We start from the raw sequence: 25,844 nt of genomic DNA on the forward strand, positions 1-25,844 counted from the left end.
TGGAGCCGCTAGGTTTCCTGGCTCCCTGCAGATAAAGAAAGGGAGTTAAACGGGTCCGGTGTCCACTCCAGTAGGTTATTTCCAGCTCCTGAGATTTTTCCTAGGGCTTTTGCCATATTTGGGATCTTCTACACCTTCTTAAAAAGTCCCTCTTAAAAACTGCCAAAATATACACCCTAACGAATACTGCCTTTCAAAATGAACCTGAAAAGTAAAACAATTACAGTGTTTTAATTTAATAAAACATTTCCAATTTTGCTTCAATTTAAAGCATATTTTGAACAATGGCAATGCCTTCAGAGTCAATGTATGAGTCACTTAAGAAAGTCAGCCAGCAGTGAGAAGTACCCCTCTGTTTTCACCAAAACTTTATTATTTGTTAGGCTTGGATCTGAATTTTTTGGCAATGAAAAACAAAACAAAACAAAATTGAAGACCTTTTTTTTTAAAGTTCCACAAGCTTTGAGAAGTTCCAGACACTTTCAACATGGGCAATATTATTTAAAAATATATGTATGATTACCCCAGGTGATGACTTAGAAGGAGATAACATTTGCTTAACTCATCTGTTGTGTTATTTAATAGTCATGGTCATTTTTACCACAAAAGTTGTATTTTATTTATACACATTCTTACAAAGTAGATTTTATACACTTTGGCTGAAAATCGAAAATGCTTTTCCCACAAAACTGACAAATGATCACATTCTTAGTTCTTTCATGATATAGTAACATTAAATCATTTTTAGAAAATTAAAAAACAATTTTAAGCTAATTATTAGCATCTACAAATCCATAAAATTATGAAATATCTACAAGCAAATGCACAGAACACCAGTGAAAGTGAAACTCGAGTGAACCTTGATGGAGAATATTAAAACATCCTTCTCAATAGTTTTGAAACAGGAGGGAAGGGGGCAGGGCACAACCTCTGAAAGAATGACACAGCCGGAGGACACGACATAAACGGATTAGAACCAAATGGGTCCAGGATGGCGGACGAGTCGACTTCCACTAGACCTTGAGCCTCAGTATACACTCACAGTAACACATCAGCAAGCTAAATGACACACCCACAGGTGCCAGGACAGTTCCAAGAGCGACCACAAGGGTCCAAAAGAGGGCGGCGGCCCAATTCCTGGAAATCCCCGCCCCTTCCCCAAAACATCTGGAATACTCCTCCCACTCCTTAGCCTGTGAAATTACCCACCCCTATAAGAACGGACAACCCCAAACCCTGGTGCCACTTCCGCCTTCTGAGATGGCCCGCACTCTGTCTGTGGAGTGTATTTCTCTCTAAATAAACCTATCACTTTGTCTCTCGCTGAATTCTTTCTGTGATGAGACATCCAGAACCTGAGCTTCATTAAGTCCTAAGACCAGGTGTGTGATCTCAGTTAAAAGACCATGAGTTCAAGTCCCAATCTGAGTGAGTTACACGGTTTCAGTTTTACTTCAGATTCACATCACAGTTGGCCCAACACGGTTATCACCAAAAAGAAAAAAAAATCAGACACTTCAGCAGATAGAAATTTTATTATTTCAATTTGATTTTGTTCCCTAAAATAAAAGAGCAGTCTATGAAATATGAAATAAATAAGAATAATCTGGAAGTCTTGTAGGGGTCCAGTTTCAGTACGTTGGCACTTTCCCACTTCTCTCTTTATTTTATAAAGTACTTCATTTAGCCACTCTGGAAGAATTTATTTTTTTGATATCAACTTGGCTCAGAATCAGTGTCCCATTTTTGAATTTTCCAACCTGTCCAATCCGTCTACTTGACAAAATACTGGGAGCCGATTTCTTCTTTTTGGATTTCCTACATTTAAAGTGAGAGGAAGGTACTATAATTAAGCTTATACAAAAGGATTTCAGCACCACCAACCAGGCCACCGAGGTCTGGCCCTGCAACCTCCCGGCCCCTCCCATGCAAGGCCCCCGCCCCACTGCAGCACCACTAGCTTCCTGCATCCCTGAACATGCCAACTGCCTCCTGCCCCAGGGCCTTTGCACTGGTTTCTTCCACGTTGAATATCTGCTACCAGATCTGTCTGGATCTTCCCCACTCAGTTCTCGACTCAGATGTGGCCTCCTTAGAACGACACACCAGCCCACCCTCAGTGACGTTCTCTCACGATGCACTGTTTCAACCTCCTCACGAAACCTGCCAGGACCTGACATGCCCTTACTTATCTGTTTAGATGTTTTGGTGTGTTTCCCTCCCTAAAATGTAAGCTCCTCCAGGGCGGGGACCCTCAGTGTGATCATGGCTGTAAGCCCAACACCTAGACACCTATGTGCCCAGCGCACAGTGGGCCCTTGACAGACCACACAACCAGAACAGATGACCACCTTCCAGCATGCGCAAGCTCACTAGGGCTCCAAGAAAAAGCTCAAGACAAAAGTAGATTTTGAAACAGTAATTTGAGGAGAGAGAAAAAGGTACTTGAACAAAAGCTAAGAAACAAGCAGAAAGGCACAAAATCAATGCTCCATTACTCAAACCACGGTGCTCTCCCTCATGTGGTCATGGAAGTGCAGGCAGCACAGGCTCTCTTAGGAGGGGACAGAGGTCTTGCTGGAAACGTCAATCTCAGCTTTTCCACTAGTCACTGCGCATGTCTGGTCTTTGAAAATGGGAGACTGGAGAAGGTTCCTAGTTCAATTCTGAGGGAGTTGTCTGATCTTGGACAATTTACTGAATCCTGTCTCCCCCCTCAAGGGCTTGATTTAGGTTCAGGAGAGACAGTGCAGCACTGTAACAGGCTAGAAACACCACATCAATTCAAGGTACTATGTTCAGAACTAACCAATAGGTTTATCCAAATCATTCCACCCGAGTACCTGATGGTATCACTCACCTGTCTTCCTGTCCTTTCCTATTTTTTTTCTTGAAAATATCTGCGTCCTGGGCCTGATTTCACAATTAAAGAAAACATACGTATCAGTAATGGATAACGGAGATTCAAAAAAAGGCAAGAGGTTTGTGACCAAAAGCCAGAGATACCATTTACTTTTAATATTTTTTTCAAGTAGGCATGTTAATTATACAAAGTTTCATCCTAAAACCCTTTCAAGACTGTGAAAGGCCATTCAGAGAAAATGGACAGTAGAAATGTCAAATCTTCCATTTTAGGCGAAAGGGAGGGAGTGTAACATCTATTCCCCTTGTGGTTTTTCAGAAGCCCGTGTGTTCTATACAATGTAAAAGGCAAAAAAAAAAAATGACTGCATATAGGGAAAAGGTCAAAGTAGCTCACAGTACCTGAACAGGAGTTTGCTATCTCAAAGCAAACCTTTCAGGTAAATAAGTCAGATTACGTGGCTGGTATCACAAAATGTAGCTGACTTGAACAGAGGGGAAGAACATTCACCTAACTCTAGATTTGTTGCTGTCTAGACTGCTTTCCAAGCAGCGGGGTCCAGCAAATTGCAACCACCTTTCTGTTCCAGTTTAAGAAAAGGCTATCACACCTACCGTTCTCTTTTCTTTTTCCTTTGCTGACTTTTTTTCTTTGATTTGCTCCTGCAAAACCTTGTAATTCACATAACTATTTTTGGGAGGCTGAAATGAGAAAGGACACTCAGCATCATTTTTGACTTTGCCTTTGCCCCCGCCCTGCCTTGCCTGGGCCGCCCCCCTTTGCTGTACCCCGTCTGGGGGTGGGAGGCAGAAGCAGCCCTCACCTTAGCGCCCAGCATAATGGCGCGTCCCTGCTCCAGGACTCTCTCCTTTCCTTTTCCATAACCTGTGATCCCAAACCGGTGCACTTCCAAACGAGCCTGCAGACACAAAGCACAGTCAGGCCCAAGTGCCTTCCAGAAACTCCACAGAGGAAACACAGCCCTAGGAGTGCTGCCTGCCAGACGCGATGGGCTACACGCCCAGCACTTTTATGGAGGACCTGCAGGGGCTACAGCTCGCAAGAGTGCTGTCACGGTGTGGTTTAAGCAGCTTTGTGGAGTCTCTCACAAAGGTCCATAACCTCCCCACGCCATTCTCCCACACTGAATGCGGGCAGTCGAAGCAAAGACTTATCTCCACACAAGTGAGTGACAAAACGAGGGTGACCCACAGAGCTCTGCCGTACTTTAGGATGTGCCCTAAAACAAGCTACTATCCATAAAGGCAACAACTAAAAGTACCTTCCCAAACACATCTACTCACACGTGGAAACCCTTTATCACAGCAGCTTCAAACACAGGTCCATGTTCTTTCTTTAAAAACATATTGTAGAAGAGAAAAAGTCACCAATACCCACTCTTGGCAGCTGAATTACTTCCTTTTTTCTCACACATTTTTTTAAATTTTTTTAAAATTATTTATTTATTTATGTATTATTTTGGCTGCGCCAGGTCTTAGTTGCGGCACGTGGGACCTTCGCTGCAGCACGTGGACTCTTAGTTGCGGCATACACGTGGGATCTAGTTCCCCGACCAGGGCTCGAACCCGGGCCCCCTGCATTGGGAGGGTGGAGTCTTAACCACTGCACCACCAGGGAAGTCTCTCTCGCACATTTTTAAAACCTAGTTACAGCCACAGGACACACACATCCCTGCTTCTCCTACTTACCATTGTATCGCTGACACTGTAGTCACAAAACCGACATGTTTTAAAGGACTGCACACTGTTCAATCAAGTAAATGTAGTGTGATCTGCTTCACCATTTCCCCAACCATTGGACAACATGTAAACATATTCATTTCTGGTATTACAAAGCTGAAAAAATTAATAATTTCAAAGCACATACCTTTTCTAAGTTAAACTCTTGTATATCCACATCTTTCTCGAGGATACTAGTTTTGGTCTGAAAAGGAAAAGAAAACATTCTTTATTAAGGTCATCTGTTCCTTATAGTATCCATCACACCAAGAGCACACTCATGTTTTTAAAAGCCTTGAAACTGGCCCAGATGCCTAAATAACAAACAATAACACATGCTTGTTGCACAGAAGCCTAATTAACAGCTAATGGAAGAAAAATGGAGAAAATAAATTTAAGGTTTCAAAGTTTAAGAAAAGACTGACGAGAAACTAAGAAAAAAGAAAAGAGAGTAAGAGAGAGACCAATGTCTGTATCTCACACACCAAATGTGGGAAACTCTGTATGGTGGGGGGTTTAGAAAAGGATAACTGAGCAGAATTTTAGAGGGTAAAAAGGTCATATTTAAATAATTCTCGGGAATTCCCTGGCGGTCCAGTGGTTAGGACTTGGCGCTTTCACTGCCATGGCCCAGGGTTCAATCCCTGGTCGCGGAACTAAGATCCCACAAGCTGCGAGGGGAAGGAAGGGAGGGAGGGAGAGAGAGAGAAAGAATTCCCTCTTTTCTTCCCTCCTATCCAGCCACTGGAATAATGGCTAACTCTCTTAAACTCTCTTGAGTCGAAAATTTCTTTCAGGAACATCAGATTTCTAGAAATGATGGAGACTGGGTTTATAATTCCCCACAGAAAATAATGATACTGGAAATGCCATCAAAATATGTGACTCTTTACATCAATATATCCCCTGGCTGTGGTTACCAATCCATAGAATTGACCAGAAGTTTGAGACTTCAAGGAAACTACTGTCAAATCTGGCCAAGGACAGCGGTCTCTACTCAACCTCGGGCCATCCCAGCCATGCAGCATCTAGAAAAGCAGTCCTGGCCTCCGGCTCAGCAGGGCAGAGTCTGTGCGGAGAGCAACGGACAGGGGAATGGCTTGTTAAAACCCTTCTGCTTGTAACCTGCCTTCACTGATGAAGCTCGCTTTAGTTATTTTTTTCTTTCCTTTCCCCTCTTTTTAACTGCATACCTACCCAACTTCTCGTAGCCCAGGTGTTTTGCAGGAATTTGGAGTCAGCTCCTGCCCCGTGCGAGCTGGCTAAGGCTGGCCGGGTCATCAGCCCTAAAGCTGGGCCTGCGCGGGTGTCCGAGGAAGGGCCTTCTGAGGTCAGGGGCCAGGAAGCTCCGATCGTGCTGAGCACCACCGCATTGTGAACACAGATGCCTGTAACCCAGATACGCCTGCGCAGAACACCGATTACCTCACCTCCTCCCCTTCCTCCCATCACCCTTCCCCACGCCTAAGACCACCGTGCTCATCCCGTAAAGAGCCCAGCCCCCTCGCTGTTGGGAGGTGATCTCAGACTTGTTCTCCCATCTCCTCACTTGGCTGCCTCATGAATAAACTGTAAACCTCGGCATCTCGGCGTCTGGCTTGCTGCACGTCAGGCAAATGGACCTGGTTCGGTAACAGATCCTTCTTTATAATAAAAGCAAACATTTGGAAAAAAATTCTTGCCTAATTATCATGATGCTGAGTCTATTAGCATGACCCCCACCACTACCTTAACTTTAATTTCTACTTTTAGCTTTAAAACCACTTTAGTATACATTCACAATGCATCACCTGCGTTTAGAAATAATCAGTGGTCTCCCCTGTTTTCTTTCCCCTGCCCTCACTGTGGGAGGGGGCACTACTGCCCACAGGCAATACCGGGTCCTCCTCCACCTCTAGGCTCCCAGGAGAACTGGGCTCTGCTGCCGACCTGAAGTTAGGCACGGCTACATCATTTGTTTTGGCCAAAGTGTGAGCAGAGGGAAGCGTGCCCCTTCCACGTGAAACCTCTAAGAGCCTTCACGGGGGCTTCCCTGGTGGCGCAGTGGTTAAGAATCAGCCTGCCAGTGCAGGGGACACGGGCTCGAGCCCTGGTCCGGGAAGACCCCACATGCCGCGGAGCAACGAAGCCCGGGCGCCACAGCTACTGAGCCTGCGCTCTAGAGCCCGCGAGCCACAACTACTGAGCCCGCGAGCCACAACTACTGAAGCCCGTGCACCTAGAGCACATGCTCCACAACAAGAGAAGCCACCGCCATGAGAAGTCCGCGCACCACAACAAAGAGTAGCCCCTACTCACTGCAACTAGAGAAAGCCCGCACGCAGCAACGAAGACCCAACACAGCCAAAAAACAAAAAAGTAAAAAAATAATAAAAAAATTTAAAAAGGCTTCATCACCTCCCCTTCTCCACCAAATGGTGGAGCCCCTATCACCCTGGGTCCCTAGATTAGGATGGTGTGAATCACAGCCGACTGCCCTGACAATCCTGATGAACATGTAACACGAGAACAAGATTAACTTCTGCCTTTAAACCACTGAGACGTAGGGACTACTGGTTATGGAACCCTGTCTCCCCTCTCTTGACTGATAAAGCCTCACTGTCCCACACACGGGAGAGAGAAACGTTTGGAGATTGTGAGAACCTGTCTGTTAGGTAGTGAAGAAGAAAGCAAGCTATAAGAAGCAGACTCAGACTGAGTACCAGACTCAGGGAACTTTCTCATGGGCTGACTTGCTGACCAAAAGTATTTTCTCCTGCACTGGTAAGATTTTTCTTCTATTAGTTACACTGTCCAAACTTTGTCCAATTAGAGAAGAGTTAGGTAAATAAACACTCTCTTTTTAATTATGCCAGCAGTTCTGGGAATATTGAGAAATTTTTTCATATCTTCTTGAGCGTAAATTATTTCAACTAGATTACTTTCTTCTTAATACCTATCTGACACTGGATGTACTAAAGAGTAGGGGACATGGTACAGCTAAAGGGTGATGGACTTCAGGGCAGCCCTGGGATACTGCAGAGATTATGAGGGCAGTAAGAACCTGGGGCAGGGACTTCCCTGACAGTCCAGCGGTTAACACTCCGTGCTTCCAATGCAGAGGGCGCAGGCTGGATCCCTGGTCGGGGAACTAAGATCCCATGTGCCATGGGGCGTGGCCAAAAATAAATAAATAAATAATAAAAAATAAAATAAACATTAAAAAAAAAAAAGAACCTGGGGCAATAACTTGACAGAATGTCTTTATGTCTAGTGAAGCTTCTGGTGCGGTACACTTGTGTTCCTCAAGAGACAAACAGCCTAACTAACCTACATTCCCTCTCGCTTGTGTAGTAGTTGGGCACACAGCTTTTAAGCCCAAAAGCCTGGGGTCTGAACCTGAGCTCTAGCACTTATTTCACATCCACAATCCTTTATCTGGAATTCTGAGACAATTCAGATGGTAATGCTGTGAATATACTGAATACTGTCCAAGACAGCAACCCGTAATTAAGCATATTCACGTTTCTGCAGCAATGCCTATGAATATTCACACCCAATGGAACCAACAGAAATAACTCTTAAGCCTCACTTCAGTTCAGGTTGGGTTTTACTGCCAAATAAATTTGCGTCAAACTTAAAAAAACAACCTAACTTGTGGTTTCCAAAGCTCTGGGGTTTTGGAACTGCAGATATGGGATGGTGGGGTACCTGCTTAAATGCAGGCAAATAGTTCAGCCTCTCTAGGCATCAACCTCTTCTAGGAAATGAAGACAGGTCACGCTGTGAAGACCTAATGAGATACTGAACTAGTTAATGAATGTAAATAATCACGGTTAGTACACAGTAAGCACTCAGGAAATACTGGTAAATCTTTGCTCAGCAATTCCTTACACGTTCAGAAGCAGTGTATGTGTACCTCAGTCCAGGCCACAGGATCCAGGCGTCGCTTCTGACCTACAGTACACTGTTCTATTACTTCTACTGTATCTTTCTTGTCTCTTTTCTGTGGAGGCCATAAGGTTCATGAGATGGACCAGTGTTAGAGGTGGAAAAATCACATTGATCAGACACACCTCTGAAGGCCAGACAATACTTGAATCATTTTAAGCTACACTTGACCCTTTCATTTCTTAAGAGCATAGGAATTTTCTTCCTTATAGGCAGCCTTGCACTCATTAAAGAGTGAGTTCATCCACTCAATCCTCAAATCACAAGTCCAGGCCACCCTGTTTTGAACCTGGACCCCTGCAGTAAACTCCTCACTCAGTCCCCTCATGCCTCTGGCTACTGCTCACCTATAATCCATTTACCATGCAGGGGCCAGAGCCATCTTTTTAAAATATAAATCAGATCACTTCGTGCCCTTGCTTAAATTCTCTGGTGGCTTTCCATGTGCTTTAAACTAACTCCAAAGGCTCTATGTCTCCGGGGCCTGGTGCGGGCCGGCCTCAGCCTGTCTCTCCAACAGCCCACACCTTCCCCCCTCCGTCCCCCTCCCCTTCGTCTTCCAGCAGCTCCTGGAACCCAGCAGGCCTCTCTACAGCTCAGAGCATTTACAAGGCAGCTTCCCTCCGCCTGCATTACTCTGTTCCCTCCTTTCCCAGCACTCTGCAACAGAGCATCAGCCTAAAGTCACCTCCTCGGACACCTCTGACCACTGGCTCTAAAGGAAGTTCTCCCTGTTACTCTCAGGACCCTGTATCTTTCCTTCAGAGGGTTTATAGCTCTTTTTAAGTATTTAATTTTTTTTTTAAAATAAATTTAATTATTTTTGGCTGCGTTGGGTCTTCGTTGCTGCTGACGGGCTCTCTCTAGTTGCGGTGAGCGGGGGCTACTCTTCGTTGCGGTGTGCGGGCTTCTCATTGCGGTGGCTTCTCTTGTTGCAGAGCATGGGCTCTAGGTGCGTGGGCTCAGTAGTTGTGGCACACGGGCTTAGCTGCTCTGCAGCATGTGGGATCTTCCCGGACCAGGGCTCGAACCCATGTGCCCTGCATTGGCGTACGGATTCTCAACCACTGTGCCACCAGGGAAGTCCTTAAGTATATTATTGGTATTAATTTATTCAGGGTTTGCCTAACCCACCAGTAAACCATATACTCCATGAGAGCAGAGGACTGTACCTTGTTTACTGTGGGATCTCCTGGGCCTGGCAAAGTAGGCACCCAATTATTTGTGGAATAAATGAATGAATAAGATTTCTGGGCAGACTACATCTATAGAGCTTTACAAATGGGACATGATCAGGAAGTTCATTTATGGGTCAGCTATCTGGAATGGGTAAAATATTAAACAAATGTTGACCAAGTTCCCAGATAAGTCCATTAAAAGGGGTTCTGGTCACCAACTCTGATGCAGGGGGGAGAGTTTCCCACACATGGGAGCAACGGTCCCACACAGCCAGGTGTTCTACAGTTCAGTGCTATTCTGACACTATCTACCAGAGACGGCACAGGTTCCGCAGGTGAAGGGGCTCAGTCCTACAATACTGTCCCCACTTCAGAGACCAAATGCAAGCCCAGGTTGTTACCTGTAGTACTTCTGACAGACTGCCTACAGACTGGAAGTTCTCATGACCCCCTCCTTGGGTTCAACTAATTTGCTAGAGCGGATCATAGAACTCAAGAAACCCGTTTACTTCCTAGATCACCAGCTTATTCTAAAAGGAGTTAACTCAGGGACAGCCAGATGGAGGAGATGCAGAGGGCAAGGCTCATGGGAAGGGGCGAGGAACTTCCACACCCTCTCCAGGCTCCACTCTCCCAACCTGGAAGCTCTCCAAACCAAACCCCGTCCTTCTGGAGTTTCAGAGGTTTCATCACACAGGCATAATTGAGTAAATCATTGGCCACTGGCAACTGATTTAACCTCTAGCCCCTTTGCCCTCCCCAGAAGTCAGGGCATAGGTTCTCTAATCACAAGGTTGGTTCTCCTGGCAACCAGTCCCCATTCAAGGACGCTTTCCAAGTCACTTCACTAACACAACAAAAGACACCTTTACTGCTCTCATCTCTTAAGAAATTCCAAGGGTTTTAGGAGCTCTGTGCTAGAAACAGGGACAAATATTTAATATTTCTTATTATAAATCATCATGTCACACCCATGAAAATCTGTTTCAATACACTATGTAGTTTAATCATTATTTATTGCACAAGCCTAAATTCTGGGAAAAGAAGGTCATTTACTTGCCAGTACCTCTTGTGTTCTCAAGAATACTTCAGACAACAGAGGGCAACAGGAACTCACATGGAGACTCGACTAGTGGGGGGAGCCACATAAATGGAAAAATAAAAGGAAAACAGAAATAAAAAGAAAACTTCAAAGATGGCCAGCTGATTGCACGACTGTCAATGGAGGCTATCATTATCTGATCACGTATTTTTGCGGACCCCATGTCTGTCTGCACTGTCCTGCAGTGACTTGTAAGTCTTCAGAGAGCAGGGGCCACATGTACATGCTCCCATGTTGCACAAACTCTTAGCATAGCACTATGTGTCTTAATTACTCCAATGGTCTATCCTTTGCCTGGCATGCCCTATACCCAGGATATGCCACAAAAACTAGCTCTATATTAATTTGCAGTTATTTATATGTTGCAATGTCAACATTCTGAAGTCTTTTTATGGGCGTATGTGTTTTTACTGTGTTCACATATACTGTCTCCTTAGCCACACACATTCACATGTTCAGAAGATAAACTTTAAAAAGGAGAAAAGGGTCAAGATGGTGGACTAGGAGGACGCGGAGTTTGCATCTCCGCACAACTAGGGCACCTACCAGGCCCCGGTGGGGGACCACGGACACCTAAGGGGACGGGAGGAACCCCCAGCGAGTGGGTAGGACGTGGGGCACGTGGGGAAGTGAAGGAGGAGAAGTGGAGGCAGGACGGGGTGGGGCGGCTGGGGGAGGGGAAGGGATCCCACGCCCAGAGAGGGAAAGGGGAGGGACCGTTGGGAGGGCAGAGGGTCAGAAGGGCGTGTGGCCAGCGTTTCCCCTGCCCACTTGGGCCCCGGGGAGCCTGCTGAGATCCCGGGCCTGATCCTCTGCCCACCGAGGCCCCCTCCAGCCGCGCGGGTCCTGGGGGCGGGGTGGGGAAAGGGGGAGCAGAAGTAAAGGTCGGACCTCCGGGACCGGCACCCCTGAGGGGCGGCTGGGGGAGGGGAGGAGTTCTCATACCTTCTCCCCTCCTCCCCTCCACGGAGCCCACCCACGGTTAGGGGTTCAGCGGCGGCAGGGGAGACCCTCAGGGGAGCGGAGGCACGGAAGGGAGCACAGCCAGTGCTCTCCCTGCCCACTCGGGCACCAGGGAGCCTGTTGCGCTCCAGGGCCTAATCCCCCACCCTCCGAGGCTCCCTCAGCAGCGCAGAGCCCAAGCCCCGCCCCTGCCCCCCACCCGGGGCCCCGCCTCTACACCCACTCCAAGACCCCCTCCAGCTACACTGGGCCTAAGCCCACCCACACACCCTCACCGAGGGCCCAACCTCCAAACCCCGGAACTGCACACTCCGGAGGCCCCCTCGGGCCACGCTGCCTCTCCCCCAGCAGCGCGCAGGTGCAGGTGCGAAGCCGAGGCCCCGCCCCACCCTAAACCCCTCCCCCGCCTAAGCGCTGCCCCCCACAGCCAAGGCCCTTCCCGGCCTTTCTTTTTTTCCTCTTTGTTTTTTCTTTTTTCTCTTGCGGTTCTGTTTTACCTTGTTGTAGCTGTTTCAATTCTACTTTTATTTTTCCTAATGTATTTTTTATCTTTCTAATTTTATTTTATTTTTTATTCTTTGTTATTGTACCGCTCCTTTTTTATTCTTTTCTTTTGCCGTGCCACACAGTTTGCAGGATCTTGGTTCCCAGGCTGGGGGTCAGGCCTGAGTTCCTGTGGTGGGAGGGCCGAGCCCAAACCGCTGGACTAACAGAGAACCTCAGACGCCAGGAAATATTAACTGGAGTGAAGCCTCCCAGAGACAGAGGTCCTCGTCTCAGCTCCAAGACCCAGTTCTACCCAACTACCTGCAAACTCCAGTGCTGGACGCCTCAGGCCAAACAACCAGTAAGACGGGAACACAGCCCCACCCATCAATAAAAATGAGACAACAAAAAATATGTTACAGATGAAGGTGCAAGTAAAAACCTACAAAACCAAATAAATGAAGAGGAAATAGGCAACCTACCTGAAAAACAATACAGAGTAATGACAGTAAAGATGATCCAAAATCTCAGAAACAGAATGGAGAAAATACAAGAAACGTTTAACAAGAACCCAGAAGAACTAAAGAGCAAACCAACAGTGATGAACAACAAAATAACTGAAATTAAAAATACTCTAGAAGGAATCAATAGCAGAATAACTGAGTCAGAAGAACAGTTAAGTGAGCTGGAAGATAAAATGGTGGAAATAACTGCCATGGAGCAGAACAAAGAAAAAAGAATAAAAAGAATTGAGGACAGTGTCGGAGACCTCTGGGACAACATTAAACGCACCAACATTCGAATTATAGGGGTACCAGAAGAAGAAGAGAAAGAGAAAGGGTCTGAGAAAATATTTGAAGAGATTATAGTCAAAAACTTCCCTAACATGGGAAACGAAATAGTCACACAAGTCCAGGAAGCACAGAGAGTTGCATACAGGATAAACCCTAGGAGAAACACACCAAGACACACATTAAGCAAATGAACAAAAATTAAATTCAAAGAAAAAATATTAAAGCAGCAAGGAAAAGCAACAAATAACATACAAGGGAATCCCCATAAGGTTATCAGCTGATTTCACAGCAGAAACTCTGCAGGCCAGAAGGGAGTGGCAGGATATATTTACGGTGATGAAAGGGAAAAACCTACAACCAAGATTACTCTACCCAGCAAGGATCTCATTCAGATTCCACGGAGAACTCAAAAGCTTTACAAATGAGCAAAAGCTATGAGAATTCAACACCAAACCAGCTTTACAACAAATGCTAAAGGGACTTCTCTAAGCAGGAAACACAAGAGAAGAAAAAGACCCACAAAAACAAACCCAAATCAGTTAAGAAAATGGTAATAGGAACATACATATCGATAATCACCTTGAATGTAAATGGATTAAATGCTCCAACCAAAAGACACAGACTGGCTGAATGGATACAAAAACAAGACCCACATATATGCTGTCTACAAGAGACCCACTTCAGACCTAGGGACACATACAGACTGAAAGTGAGGGGATGGAAAAAGATATTCCATGCAAATGGAAATCACAAGAAAGCTGCAGTAGCAATACTCATATCAGATAAAATAGACTTTAAAATAAAGACTGTTGCAAGAGATAAGGAAGGACACTACATAATGATCAAGGGATCAATACAAGAAGAAAACATAACAATTATACATATTTATGCACCGAACATAGGAGCACTTCAATACATAAGGCAAATGCTAACAGCCATAATAGGGGAAATCAACAGTAACAAAGTAATAGTGAGGGGACTTTAACACCCCACTTACACCAATAGACAGATCATCCAGACAGAAAATAAATAAGGAAACACAAGCTTTAAGTGACACAATAGACCAGATAGACTTAATTGACACTTATAGGATATTCCACCCAAAAGCCGAAGAATACACTTTCTTCTCAAGTGCACACCGAATGTTCTCCAGAATAGATCACATCTTGGGTCACAAATCAAGCCTTGGAAAATTTAAGAAAATTGAAATCGTACCAACCATCTTTTCCGACGAACTCTATGAGATTAGAAATCAGTTACAGGAAAAAAACTGTAAAAAACACAAACACATGGAAGCTAAACAGTGTGCTGCTAAATAACCAAGAGATTACAGAAGAAATCAAAGGAGAAATTAAAAAATACCTAGAAACAAATGACAACGAAAACACGACGATCCAAAACCTATGGGAGGCAGCAAAAGCAGTTCTAAGAGGGAAGCTTATAGCAATTCAAGCTCACCTCAAGAAACAGGAAAAATCTCAAATAAACAATCTAACCTTACATCTAAGGCAACTAGAAAAAAAAGAACAAAGAAAACCCAAAGTTAGTAGAAGGAAAGAAATCATAAAGATCAGAGCAGAAATAAATGAAACAGAAACAAAGAAAACAATAGCAAAGATCAATAAAACTAAAAGTTGGTTCTTTGAGAAGATAAACAAAATTGATAAGCCTTTAGCCAGACTCATCAAGAAAAAAAAGGGAGAGGACTCAAATCAATAAAATTAGAAATGAAAAAGGAGAGATTACAACTGACACCGCAGAAATGCAAAGGATCATAAGAGACTACTACAAACAACTCTATGCCAATAAAATGGACAACCTGGAAGAAATGGACAAATTCTTGGAAGGTACAACTTTCCAAGACTGAACGAGGAATAATTAGAAAATATAAACAGACCAATGAACAGGTAATGAAATTGAAACTGTAATTAAAAATCTTCCAACAAACAAAAAGTCAGGACCAGATGGTTTCACAGGTGAATTCTATCAAACATTTAGAGAAGAGTTAACACCTGTCCTTCTCAATCTCTTCCAAAAAATTGCAGAGGGAGGAACATTCCCAAACTCGTTCTACAAGGCCACCATCACCCTGATACCAAAACCAGGCAAAGATACCACAAAAAAGAAAATTACAGACCAATATCACTGATGAACATAGATGCAAAAATCCTCAACAAAGTACTAGCAAACAGAATCCAACAACACATTAAAAGGATCATACACCATGATCAAGTGGGATTTATCCCAGGGACGCAAGGATTCTTCAATATACGCAAATCAATCAATGTGATACACCATATTAACAAACTGAAGAATAGAAACCATATGATCATCTCCATAGATGCAAAAAAAGCTTTTGAAAAAATTCAACACCCATTTATGATAAAAACTCTCCAGAAAATGGGCACAGAGGGAACCTACCTCAACATAATAAAGGCCATATATGACAAACCCACAGCAAACATCATTCTCAATGGTGAAAAACTGAAAGCATTTCCTCTAAGATCAGGAACAAGACAAGGATGTCCACTCTCGCCACTATTATTCAAGATGGTATTGGAAGTCCTAGCCATGGCAATCAGAGAAGAAAAAGAAATAAAAGGAATCCAAATTGGAAAAGAAGAAGTAAAACTGTCACTGTTTGCAGATGACATGATACTATACATAGAGAATCCTAAAGATGCCACCAAAAAACTACTAGAACTAATCAATGAATCTCGTAAGGTTGCAGGATACAAAATTAATGTACAGAAATCTCTTGCATTCCTATACAGTAACAACGAAATATGAGAAAGAGAAATTAAGGAAACAATCCCATTTATCATCACAACAAAAAGAATGAAATACCTAGGAATAAACTTACCTAAGGAGGCAAAAGACCTGTACTCAGAAAACTATAAAACAATGATGAAAGAAATAAAAGATGACACAAATAGATGGAGAGATATACCATGCCCCTGGATTGGAAGAATTGAGACTGTGAAAATGACTATACTACCCAAAGCAGTCTACAGGTTCAATGCAATCCCTGTCAAATTACCAATGGCATTTTTCACAGAATTAGAACAAAAAGTTATACAATTTGTGTGGCAACACAAAAGACCCCGAACAGCCAAAGCAATCTTGAGAAAGAAAAACAGAGCTGGAGGAATCAAGCTCCCCAACTTCAGACTATACTACAAAGCTACAGTAATCAAGACAGTATGGTACTGGCACAAAAACAGAAATATAGATCAATGGTACAGGACAGAAGGCCCAGAGATAAACCCACACACCTATGGTCACCTAATCTATGACAAAGGAATATACAATGGAGACAAGACAGCCTCTTCAATAAATGGTGCTGGGAAAACTGGACAGCTACATGTAAAAGAATGAAATTAGAACACTCCCTAACACCATACACAAAAATAAACTCAAAATGGATTAGAGACCTAAATGTAAGACTGGACACTATAAAACTCTTAGAGGAAAACATAGGAAAAACACTCTTTGATATAAATCACAGCAAGATCTTTTATGACCCACCTCCTAGAGTACTGAAAATAAAAACAAAAATAAGCAAATGGGACCTAATTAAACTTAAAAGCTTTTGCACAGCAAAGGAAACCATAAACAAGATGAAAAGACAACCCAAGGAATGGGAGAAAATATTTGCAAATGAAGCAACAGACAAAGGATTAATCTCCAAAATATACAAACAGCTCATGCAGCTCAATATCAAAAAAACAAAGAACCCAATGAAAAAATGGGCGGAAGACCTAAATAGACATTTCAGCAAAGAAGACATACAGATGGTCAAGAGGCACATGAAAAGATGCTCAACATCCCTAATTATTAGAGAAATGTAAATCAAAACTACAATAAGGTATCACCTCACACCGGTCAGAATGACCATCATCAAAAAATCTACAAGCAACAAATGCTGGAGAGGGTGTGGAGAAAAGAGAACCCTCTAAAAAAAAAAAAAAAAAAAAGAAAAGAGAACCCTCTTGCACTGTTGGGAATGTAAATTGATACAGCCACTGTGGAGAACAGTATGGAGGTTCCTTAAGAAACTAAACATAGAACTAGCATATGACCTAGCAATCCCACTACTGAGAAAACCGTAATTCAAAAAGACACAGGTACCCCCATGTTCACTGCAGCACTATTTACAATAGCCAGGACATGGAAACAACCTAAATGTCCATCGACAGATGAATGGATAAAGAAGATGTGGCACATGTATACAATGGAATATTACTCAGCCATAAAAAGAAATGAAATTGGGTCATTTGTAGAGATGTGGATGGACCTAGTGTCTGTCATACAGAGTAAAGTAAGTCAGAAAGAGAAAAACAAATATCGTATATTAATGCATATATGTGGAATCTAGAAAAATGGTACAGATGAACCTATTTGCAGGGCAGGAATAGAAAGGGAGATGTAGAGAATGGACGTGTGGACATATGGGGGGAAGGAGAGGGTGGGAAGAACTGGGAGATTAGGTTTGACATAAATACACTACCATGTGTAAAATAGATAGCTAGTGGGAACCTGCTGTAATGCACTGGGAGCTCAGACCAGTGCTCTGTGATGGCCTAGTGGGATGGGATGGCGGGGGGGAGGAGGTCCAAGAGGCAGGGGATGTGTGTATGGGTGTGGCTGTTTCACTTGGCTGTGCAGCAGAAACTAACACAACATTGTAAAGCAATTATACTCCAGTTAAAAAAAAAAAAAAGAAAGAAAGAAAAGGGGAGAACCACCAAGGAAGCTAAAAATTTCATCAAGTTGAGGAAGTCCAAAATGTAAAACGAGCTGAGGTTCCTGAGAAAAGCCAACTACAAGGAAAAGGGATTCTTTGGAGCAGAAAAAAGAAGAATAACAGCCTGCTAAACATGTTCCATTATTAGGAGACAGGGAGATGCAGACTCATTCAATGCCAACTTTTTTGTCCTTTCTATTAGAAAGAAAACTCTCTATTCCAGAAAGATGAACACAAGTGAGTGTAAGAAGAAACTGAAGACCGAGACCTTTGAGGAAACAAGGGAGGGTGCCTAGATGCTTTATGTCAGTTAAATTCTCCAAACACGTAATTGTATTGCACAATAGTGCTTTCCAACCTTCTTCACATCGTGGCACACAGAGAAAATACTAATATACGTCTGGCTCACTGCGGTACACTGTGGTAATACCAGTCTTTTTGGAAGCTCCCTGGCTGGCCGGCTTGGGGGCTCTGGCTGCAAGGGCCAAAGGAGTCCATTTCTTGGTCTGCCTGTAACAGTTCCCGTTGCCCCAGTATTTGGATACTGTAAGAATTGGAAAGCTGACCTAGAATCCTAAAATAAAGGTAGATATGGTTACAGAATGCATTAATAATCTTTGAGGAAGAGATGCTGGTGAGCTTGACATAAAGTACTACCTAAATTCTAGAAAAGATGTGGTAAACACCAGTCACTAGCACGTGTTCACATGTTCATCAAGAATACGCAAGCCTAACTGTCTTTGTAGTGGACTGAATCGTGGTCTCCAAAAAGATATGTCCATGCACTAATCCCCGGGAATCTGCGAATGTGACCTGATTTGGAAAAAGCATCTTTGGAGTGTAATTAAGTTAAGGATCTCACGATAAGATCCATCCTAGATTTAGGGTGGCCCTAAATCCCATGACAGGTGTCCTTCTAAGAGAAAGGCAGGAGATTTGAGACTCAGACACTAGGAAGAAGTCCCTGTGAAGACAGAGGAAGAGCCCAGAGCTCTGCAGCCGCCAGAAGCTGGAAGCAGCAAGGAAGGACCCTCCCCCTGCAGAGGGAGCGTGGCCCAGCTAACAACATGATTCGGACTTCTGGCCTCCAGAAATGTGAAAGAATACATTTCTGTACATCAGCCCCAGGAAACTAAGACAATCCTCTTTCTTTTTATGACAGACAAAAGTGTACAGGACATGGGGAAAGTAACAGAAATGTAATGTCTGGGTTTTTGCAGTGAATTGGACAAAAACTTGTGAAAAAAGTTTGGATAAGCACCCATGCTTCTCTCATAGACTGAATTCTGAGTCAGCCTGAGATTGCTATTCAGCAAAGTCACACTGCTTTCCATCAGAATGTAAGGTCCTTGAGAGAAAGCAGTTTTTGCCTTTTGTTCAATGCCTTTTGAACAAAAAGCAGTTTTTGCCTTTTGTTCCCAGGGCCTAGAACGGTGGCAGGACAACGTCGGGGTTTTCACCACATAAGCCAGTTCATTACCTTTGTGTTCTCGTCTTGATCGGGCTTCTGTTTTCTTTTTCTACTTCTGCTGTGAAATTCCACCACTTCTACTGGCTCCCTGTCACTCCTCGGGGGAGAGGGGGCTACCGCAGCACTAGAGACTACAGGTCCTGAAGGGAAACCACCAGGGGTCACGGCGGGAACACCCTGCAGCTCCTCCTGGAGTTCCTGGAAGAAGCCGGAAGCACTCTTCCTCTGGCCTCTGACAAGAGATCCAGGTTGGAGAGCCGGCTCCGCTACCAAGGCCGCTGGGGTCCCCATCTCTCTTTTCTTCTCTCTTTTCTTTCTGATCCTTTTCTGCTCTGCTTCATCTTCCGTCTCTCCTGTTTGTTCAAACACAAAAGGAAAAATCAATATTTTGTGTTTTAGCTATCACCAGTACCAAATCATGCGAATGCACGTGTACGTGTGTCACAGCTACAAACACGCAGAAGTACACACAAAGACAAAAACTATTTTTCTTCCGAGAGGGTCGTATTTGCACAAGTTATAGAATCCAAAGTGCACAGTCATCTTTCCCCAGGTAACTATATTTACGTCTTTGACTCTTACTAGCACAATTACTTTAGTCCTCACCTTGGTCCTGACTTTAAGTGTCGTCATCGCAATACCCCAGAAACTGGTAATCCCCGTTGGCTCACACTTCGTAGTGAAAATGTTAGTACATCTGCCACTGCAGCCGGTGTTTCTTTTTAACACTTTCTAGGGTTACAGGTGGGGACCGTGGTCTTCCTATTTCCTTTCGCGGTTATGAATTAAGATGAACCTAAGACAACTGGCTTAATTTGAATGCCTTTATTTTCAACTAAATCTCCATACCTCCCCTCTGTTTCAGCTGTTCAAACTCCGACCAGTCACCTGAAGGTTCTGATGAGAACTCTAGGCCTAACGATTCATCGACAGTATGAATATCACAGAGCTCTCCAAACATCAGCTATTTATGTTTGCTTCTATTTTCTCAGTCTTTGATTCAGTAAATACGTATTGAGTCGACTAACCTTTGGCATTAGGCATATACAAATGAGTAGATACAGCCCATGCCTTCAGAGCTCCAAGCATAATTTCCAGGCTGTGTTAACACGAACTATATTTAGGATTTTGCAGAATAGTCCTTTCCTCCAGGACTTCTCAAGGTCAGAGGCTAAGTCTTCTCTGTCTTCCGACATTCCCAAGGGCACAGAGATGCTCTGTCCACAGTTCAAGTCGATAACAAGTGCAGGGGTTGGAGCCAGAGAGTGTAGGGCTTGGAACCCAAGCTCTGCAAATTACTAACTGGGTGAACTTCAAGTTTTTTAACCTTTAGTGCTTGTTTCTACAATAATGGGATTTGTCTTGTAATAATGGTATTAATGACAACATCTATTTCATAGGATCGTTGTGAAAATTAAACGAGTATATACCTGTAAAGCATGGAGTGTATGGTAAATTCTCAATACGATTTTAGCTTTTTTTTTTTTTTTTAGCTATTATTTTTACTGTGTAATGAGCTTAGAATTTTGAGCAATGGCTCCAAAATAAAATAGCAACATCACGCTACAAATTTAAGAAATACGTTTGGCCTTTAAAGGCACTAATGCCTAACGATTACCTTTGGTGCATTAACAAAGGATGTCACCTTCCCTGGGGCAAGTTCTTCAGAGTGCATGGAACGGTCTCCCTCCTGAAGTGCCAGGAGTTGCCAATCTTTAACGGTAAGCTCTTTTATCTTCCTCTTCCCCAGTCAAGTTAAAGGAAGGAGAGCATAAGTCAGCCAACTTAGGGATGACAGGTCATGAAAAGCTTCCTGTGAAACCGCCCTCCGAAGTCCTTGGCAGGGGACACACTGAAGGATGAGATCCCCACGTGACAAGGTGGCACCAATGCCCGAGGGTCAGGCGGGTCTGGGGGGTGCGTGGGGAAAGGGGGCTTCCCGGCGGAAAGCGATTCGGGAACAAGGGGTGCTATTTCGAGAGCCCGAGGTCCTGCGAACACCTCCCCGGTAAGTCTGAAAGCCTTGGTGCTTCCGACACGCAAGCCGGTCCCCACCGAGGGACGAGCTGGGAGGTTTAATTCATAAAAAACGCTCAACAGACTCCGGTCACGGGAGAGGGGGGGAGGGTGATCTCCGACGGAAGCGAGTGGGGGACCCACTGTCAGAACCGGGTCGGACGAGCCGAGAGGTGCTCGACGTTCAAGAACCTTTAGCCTGAAAGCGGAGGCCGGCCCAGTTCCGGGCTGCTCAAGTCCGCTCTCCACGTGGGCTCCGAAGGCCCGTACTCACCAAAGTCGTAGAGGTTCTGGAGCACAACGTCCAGAAGGGCCTGAGAACCGGGAGGTGCGGAGGCGGCTAACCCGGGCTCCTGCGCCATCGTGGGGCCCGGCCACGCGTGGCGGGACAGCGCGGAGCGCGCGGGACTCCGTCCGCGCGGCGCCCGCTTCCGGGTTCCGATGTGCTGCGCACGCGCGCGCTGCAGGTCCCCGCGCGGCTTCCGTCCTGGTTAAGATGGCGGCTCCCGGGGTCCTCCGGAGGGGCCGTAGAGGGTGCTGCCGCCCTAGGCGAGGTCGGGCCGCCCCGTGCGGAAGAACCGCCCCCAGCAGCACCCCAACCACCGCTTAGCTAAGAATCCCAGGCCACGCCCGGGACAGCGGCCGCAGCATGGATTCTTCCAGGTCGTCCAGCTCTTGCTTCTCCGTCGGCTCCACCAGTCCCGGCGCTGTCGTGCTCCTCTACTCGGTATGCGCCCGGGGGAGCGAGGCTGGGGCGGGGCCGCGGGAGAGGACCTCCTTCTCCTGGTCCCGGGTTCCTCCGGGCTGCGACCCAGGGCCCAGAAGAGTGGGTCCGAGCCTCCCCGCCCCCCCCGCCCCCCCCGCCCCCAGGAGAGAGTAGGTGGTTGATTTGGTTTCTAGGGCAACGTTGTATCGCTGCGTGTGGGCATGTCCGTGTGCTTTTAGAAGTTTCTCCTGGTGATGGTTCCACTGGTTCCTTCCCGCTCGTTCCTTCTCTTCCCCTCCACCAGGCGTTGGGCCTTCAGAACGCCCCTGACACGGGAACGAGGCGGGGAGAATTGGAGTCTTTCCATCTCTTGCGAGGCGTGTCGGGCTACCTTTCGGTCGAACCCGAGGAATCTGCGGGTCTGACTCAGCCTGAGGTAGCCCGTGGCTCCCAACCCACCCCGCTCTTTCGCAGCTGTGATATTCCCGGGAGAAAAAGTATTTGGCTTGTCTGTGGGCATTGAGTTTCTAAGACTTTACGTTTCTCATCTAAGAAGATTTGGAGTTCCTGGAAATTTGTATTGTGTATCTGTCTTCTGCCCATCATTGTACTTTTTCCACAAGTCATTTTGGAAGAGAGCTAATGCCCCCCGGCCTCTCTCCAGTTGGCCCTTTCACCCCACAACCCCCTCTTCTGATTTGAACTGGTCTTTTTGGCCGACGGAATGTTGGTCACTCAGAATTGTCATGAAGGAATTACCAGGTGGAAGTATTTCACAACCCTGGAGCAACTGACTTTTTTTTTTTTTTTTTTTAACCAAATTAATTTTTATCTACCTTAGGAGGAAATAAAAGAATGCAGTTTAAAGTCATGTTACCAATGTTCTGGCTTAAATATAATGTTAATTTATGTAGGAAGGTCATAACAGGGAAAACACGAAAGAGCAAGATAAAAAACTCAGTTTCAGAAAAGAATGTATATACCTATGGCTACCTTCAAATTGGGAGACCAGTGGAACATGGGGAAACTTCTGTTCCCTTGCTGTCAAGAGCTCTGGACTTATGATTGCTGCTAAATTGTCCACTTTCCCAAGATTTATCACTTGGACCTCTCTCTTCGTTGACCTCACCGCACAGCGCAGTGGTGAAATAGTTCAACCTCGAAATGTAGGGAAAGAGGGTTGCTGTGTAGCTCTGACTTCCCATGGGTAGTTTTTTTCAGCCCTAAACTGGTTTGTGAATTACAGCAATTTTCCACATGTGTATTGAAGGAAAGAGTTGGTTTTTTATTTCCCCATTCACCAATGATAAGACTTTGGTCACCTTTTTCACGTGAAAAACTAAAGCAGTTAATTGCATGTAAGCCGTTACTGCTTCTGAAGCTGGACAGCCGCCCTCACTCCTCTTGTGACGGCAGTCTTAACTTTCATGTTAACCTGAACTTTGTCTTACTGTTTCAGACTGCCCTTGTTTCTTTCCTGGGCCACACTCTTATTGTGCAATACTCTAATCTAGTCTTAGAGATAGTTAAGATACTGCTGATTGCAGCAGACGTTGCAGCTGTAGGTACTTAACAGTGTCCTAGTCAGTATTCTCAATGTGCAAGATATGGAAGTTAAAGATCCAGCCCTTGCCTTTAAGGACTTCAAAGGATGTCCTGAGAATAAAGGAGTAATCGCAGTTAAGTGAGAGAAGCCCAGTGATTGAAGCGTGCCCAGTATATTGTGGGAGGGCTGGGAAGGAGCACCTGACCTGTCTGGGGACTTGGAGGAGGCTTCTAAGAGAATGTGACACCTGAGCTGAGATTTTGAGGTATGAACGGGAGGTGAGGGAGAGGAAGACTGTCCTAGGCATCAGTGTAAGAAGACCACTCCTTGGCATGTTTGGGGGAACCAAGATAGGTAAGGGTAGAATAAAGGGGACGTGAGAAACGAAACTAAGGAAGTAGGCAGAGGATATTTCCTAAAGGAATTTTATGTTTTTAAACGCCCTTCAGGATAAAATCTTCATTCTATGGGACACCATTTAAGGATGATAGGATTTGTATTTTTGAAAGTCTGAGAAGACTACTAGGTTTCTGGCATGATTATGTGGGTAACCTCTTTTATCGATGTGTAAGCAGAGGCTGTAGAAAGAGAATTCGTTGCAGAAGGAATCTGATACCGGAAGCGTGGAGGTCAGTTAGGACGCTGTCGCAGTAAATCCAGGGAGGTGACGAAAGCCTGCAGTGAGGCAGTGGCCGTGAGTCTGGCGAGGAGGGAGGCGGGTGAGTTTGTGTGGTATTCAGGGCAGTTGAATGTGGTAGCTAGGGAAGAGGCCGCAGTCTGAAGTTGACTCCCCGTTTCTGCGATCTGGCAGCTGGGCGGACGACGATGCCTTTCACTGATGAGAAAGAGGAAGAGGAGCAGATTTGGTCGGGGTAATAGAACAGTCATTTCAACTTAGGATGTGTTGAGTTTGAGGTGAAAGAGGCAAAATTAATGATTTTTAACTTGTGGATTATCCTGTTAACGGACCAGATACCTCACGAAGTGTTGGGGAGACCTCCAAAGAGCGTTAGAAATGCGGTACCAGAGTAGAAGAGGAGGGTCTGGCCTAAATATACAGATATGGCAGCCTCCGCCAGTAGGTGGTGTCTGAAGCCATACGTCTGCTTGAAATCCTCCAATGAGACCACAGATGAAAAGCAGACTGGGATTGCGTAATCACCGGTGTACCCGTAACCCAAATGATGGCTCCCTGTTGGAGTCTGAATGGGAAGTCTAGACTCTTTACCGTGTCCTACAAGACTCTACGTAATTAGGTAATTGTTCCGTCTCTGGTATGACCAATCCTGCTCGCTGGTCCAGCCGCACTGGCCTTCCGTTTCTCAGAAGTAAGCATGCTTCCTTCTCGGAGTGCTTGTAGCCCTCTCTGTGTGGTGTGCTCTGTTCTCCCAGAACCTTGCATTGCTGGCTGATTTTTTTTATTATTGAGGTCCCAGCTCAAAGAGGCCCTTCCCCACCACTCAATCGAAAGTAGCTCTCCAATCACTCTTCCTCATTAGTTCCTCTATTTTGTTTATATTCTCTTGTCAGTGTTGTGCTACAGCAGTCTTATACTGGCTCTCAAAGCTGACTGTTAAATTTGTATGAAGCTTATGAGCCTATTGTTAAAACACTGCCATTATTAAAAATTAAAGGTTGTTATATACATTTACAATTAAACAAATTCCGTTAAAAATAGTTAATACTCAGAACTCAGCACTTCCTAATTATTTCACTAAATTTTCCTGTTATCCACGCTCTTGAAGTTATTTCCATCTGTCACACTGTAAGGTGGAAATCCTGGAGAACGGTGGCTCCTTGCATCTCCTCCCAACTCCACATTCAGTGAGGTCGTATTGGTAGCTTGAAATCTGCCACGCTGGGAGCGTGTGTACCCCAGAAACTGGCAGGTGCTATAAACCAGGGCTCTCCCGTAGTTGCACATTTACCAGCATGCTACCGGTGGCATCCCTAAGCGAACTTACCTTGTTTGTTTGTTGTCCGCCTTTCCTTCAACTCCCTCAGGGCACGCTCCTTGTCCACCGTGTTCATGCCATGTTCTTAGCCTGTAGAACGGTGCCCGGTACGTTTGGGGCTGTCAGTAACTGTTGAATGAATGGATCCACCAGAGCAGTTGAAAGGGAGGTACAAGGAGAGGCCTGTTTAACTGGCAATCAGGAGAGGCCCACTCTGCAAAGTAAGATAGGGAAGACGAACAATGGGGGGAAAATCGTTCACCTCATTCTTCTCACTTGGCCTCCTCATTGTATCGTGCTCCTGGGTGAGTATTTATTTTATGATGGTAAATACTTCTCCAGCATGGC

At 45.1% G+C, this 25,844-nt stretch overlaps 2 protein-coding genes across 3 annotated transcripts in view; one reads left to right on the forward strand and one right to left on the reverse strand.

The window, feature by feature from the left end:
• Positions 1–1,516: 1,516 nt before the first annotated feature.
• On the reverse strand, positions 1,517–22,014 carry C16H1orf131 (chromosome 16 C1orf131 homolog). Of its 2 annotated transcripts, none has more exons than XM_059899082.1 (7): positions 21,564–22,014; positions 19,283–19,626; positions 4,751–4,807; positions 3,687–3,782; positions 3,478–3,564; positions 2,861–2,913; positions 1,517–1,818 (listed from the first exon to the last, which is right to left on the reverse strand). In XM_059899082.1, exons 1-7 carry the CDS (start codon positions 21,649–21,651, stop codon positions 1,680–1,682), a joined length of 864 nt encoding a protein of 287 aa, XP_059755065.1. In that variant the 5' UTR covers positions 21,652–22,014; the 3' UTR covers positions 1,517–1,679. The 2 variants fall into 2 exon arrangements, with proteins under 2 accessions (XP_059755065.1, XP_059755066.1); XM_059899083.1 differs by lacking the exon at positions 21,564–22,014 and adding an exon at positions 20,892–20,989.
• GNPAT (glyceronephosphate O-acyltransferase) overlaps positions 21,753–25,844 on the forward strand; it is a 30,866-nt gene continuing 26,774 nt past the window's right edge. Inside the window, exon 1 of the mRNA XM_059899081.1 lies at positions 21,753–22,016. Within this exon, the coding sequence (XP_059755064.1) occupies positions 21,939–22,016 (78 nt within the window). The 5' untranslated portion in view covers positions 21,753–21,938. The remainder of the gene's footprint in view (positions 22,017–25,844) is intronic.

The sequence above is a fragment of the Balaenoptera ricei genome, chromosome 16 (genome assembly GCF_028023285.1).
Source record: "Balaenoptera ricei isolate mBalRic1 chromosome 16, mBalRic1.hap2, whole genome shotgun sequence".
NCBI lineage: Eukaryota > Metazoa > Chordata > Mammalia > Artiodactyla > Balaenopteridae > Balaenoptera > Balaenoptera ricei.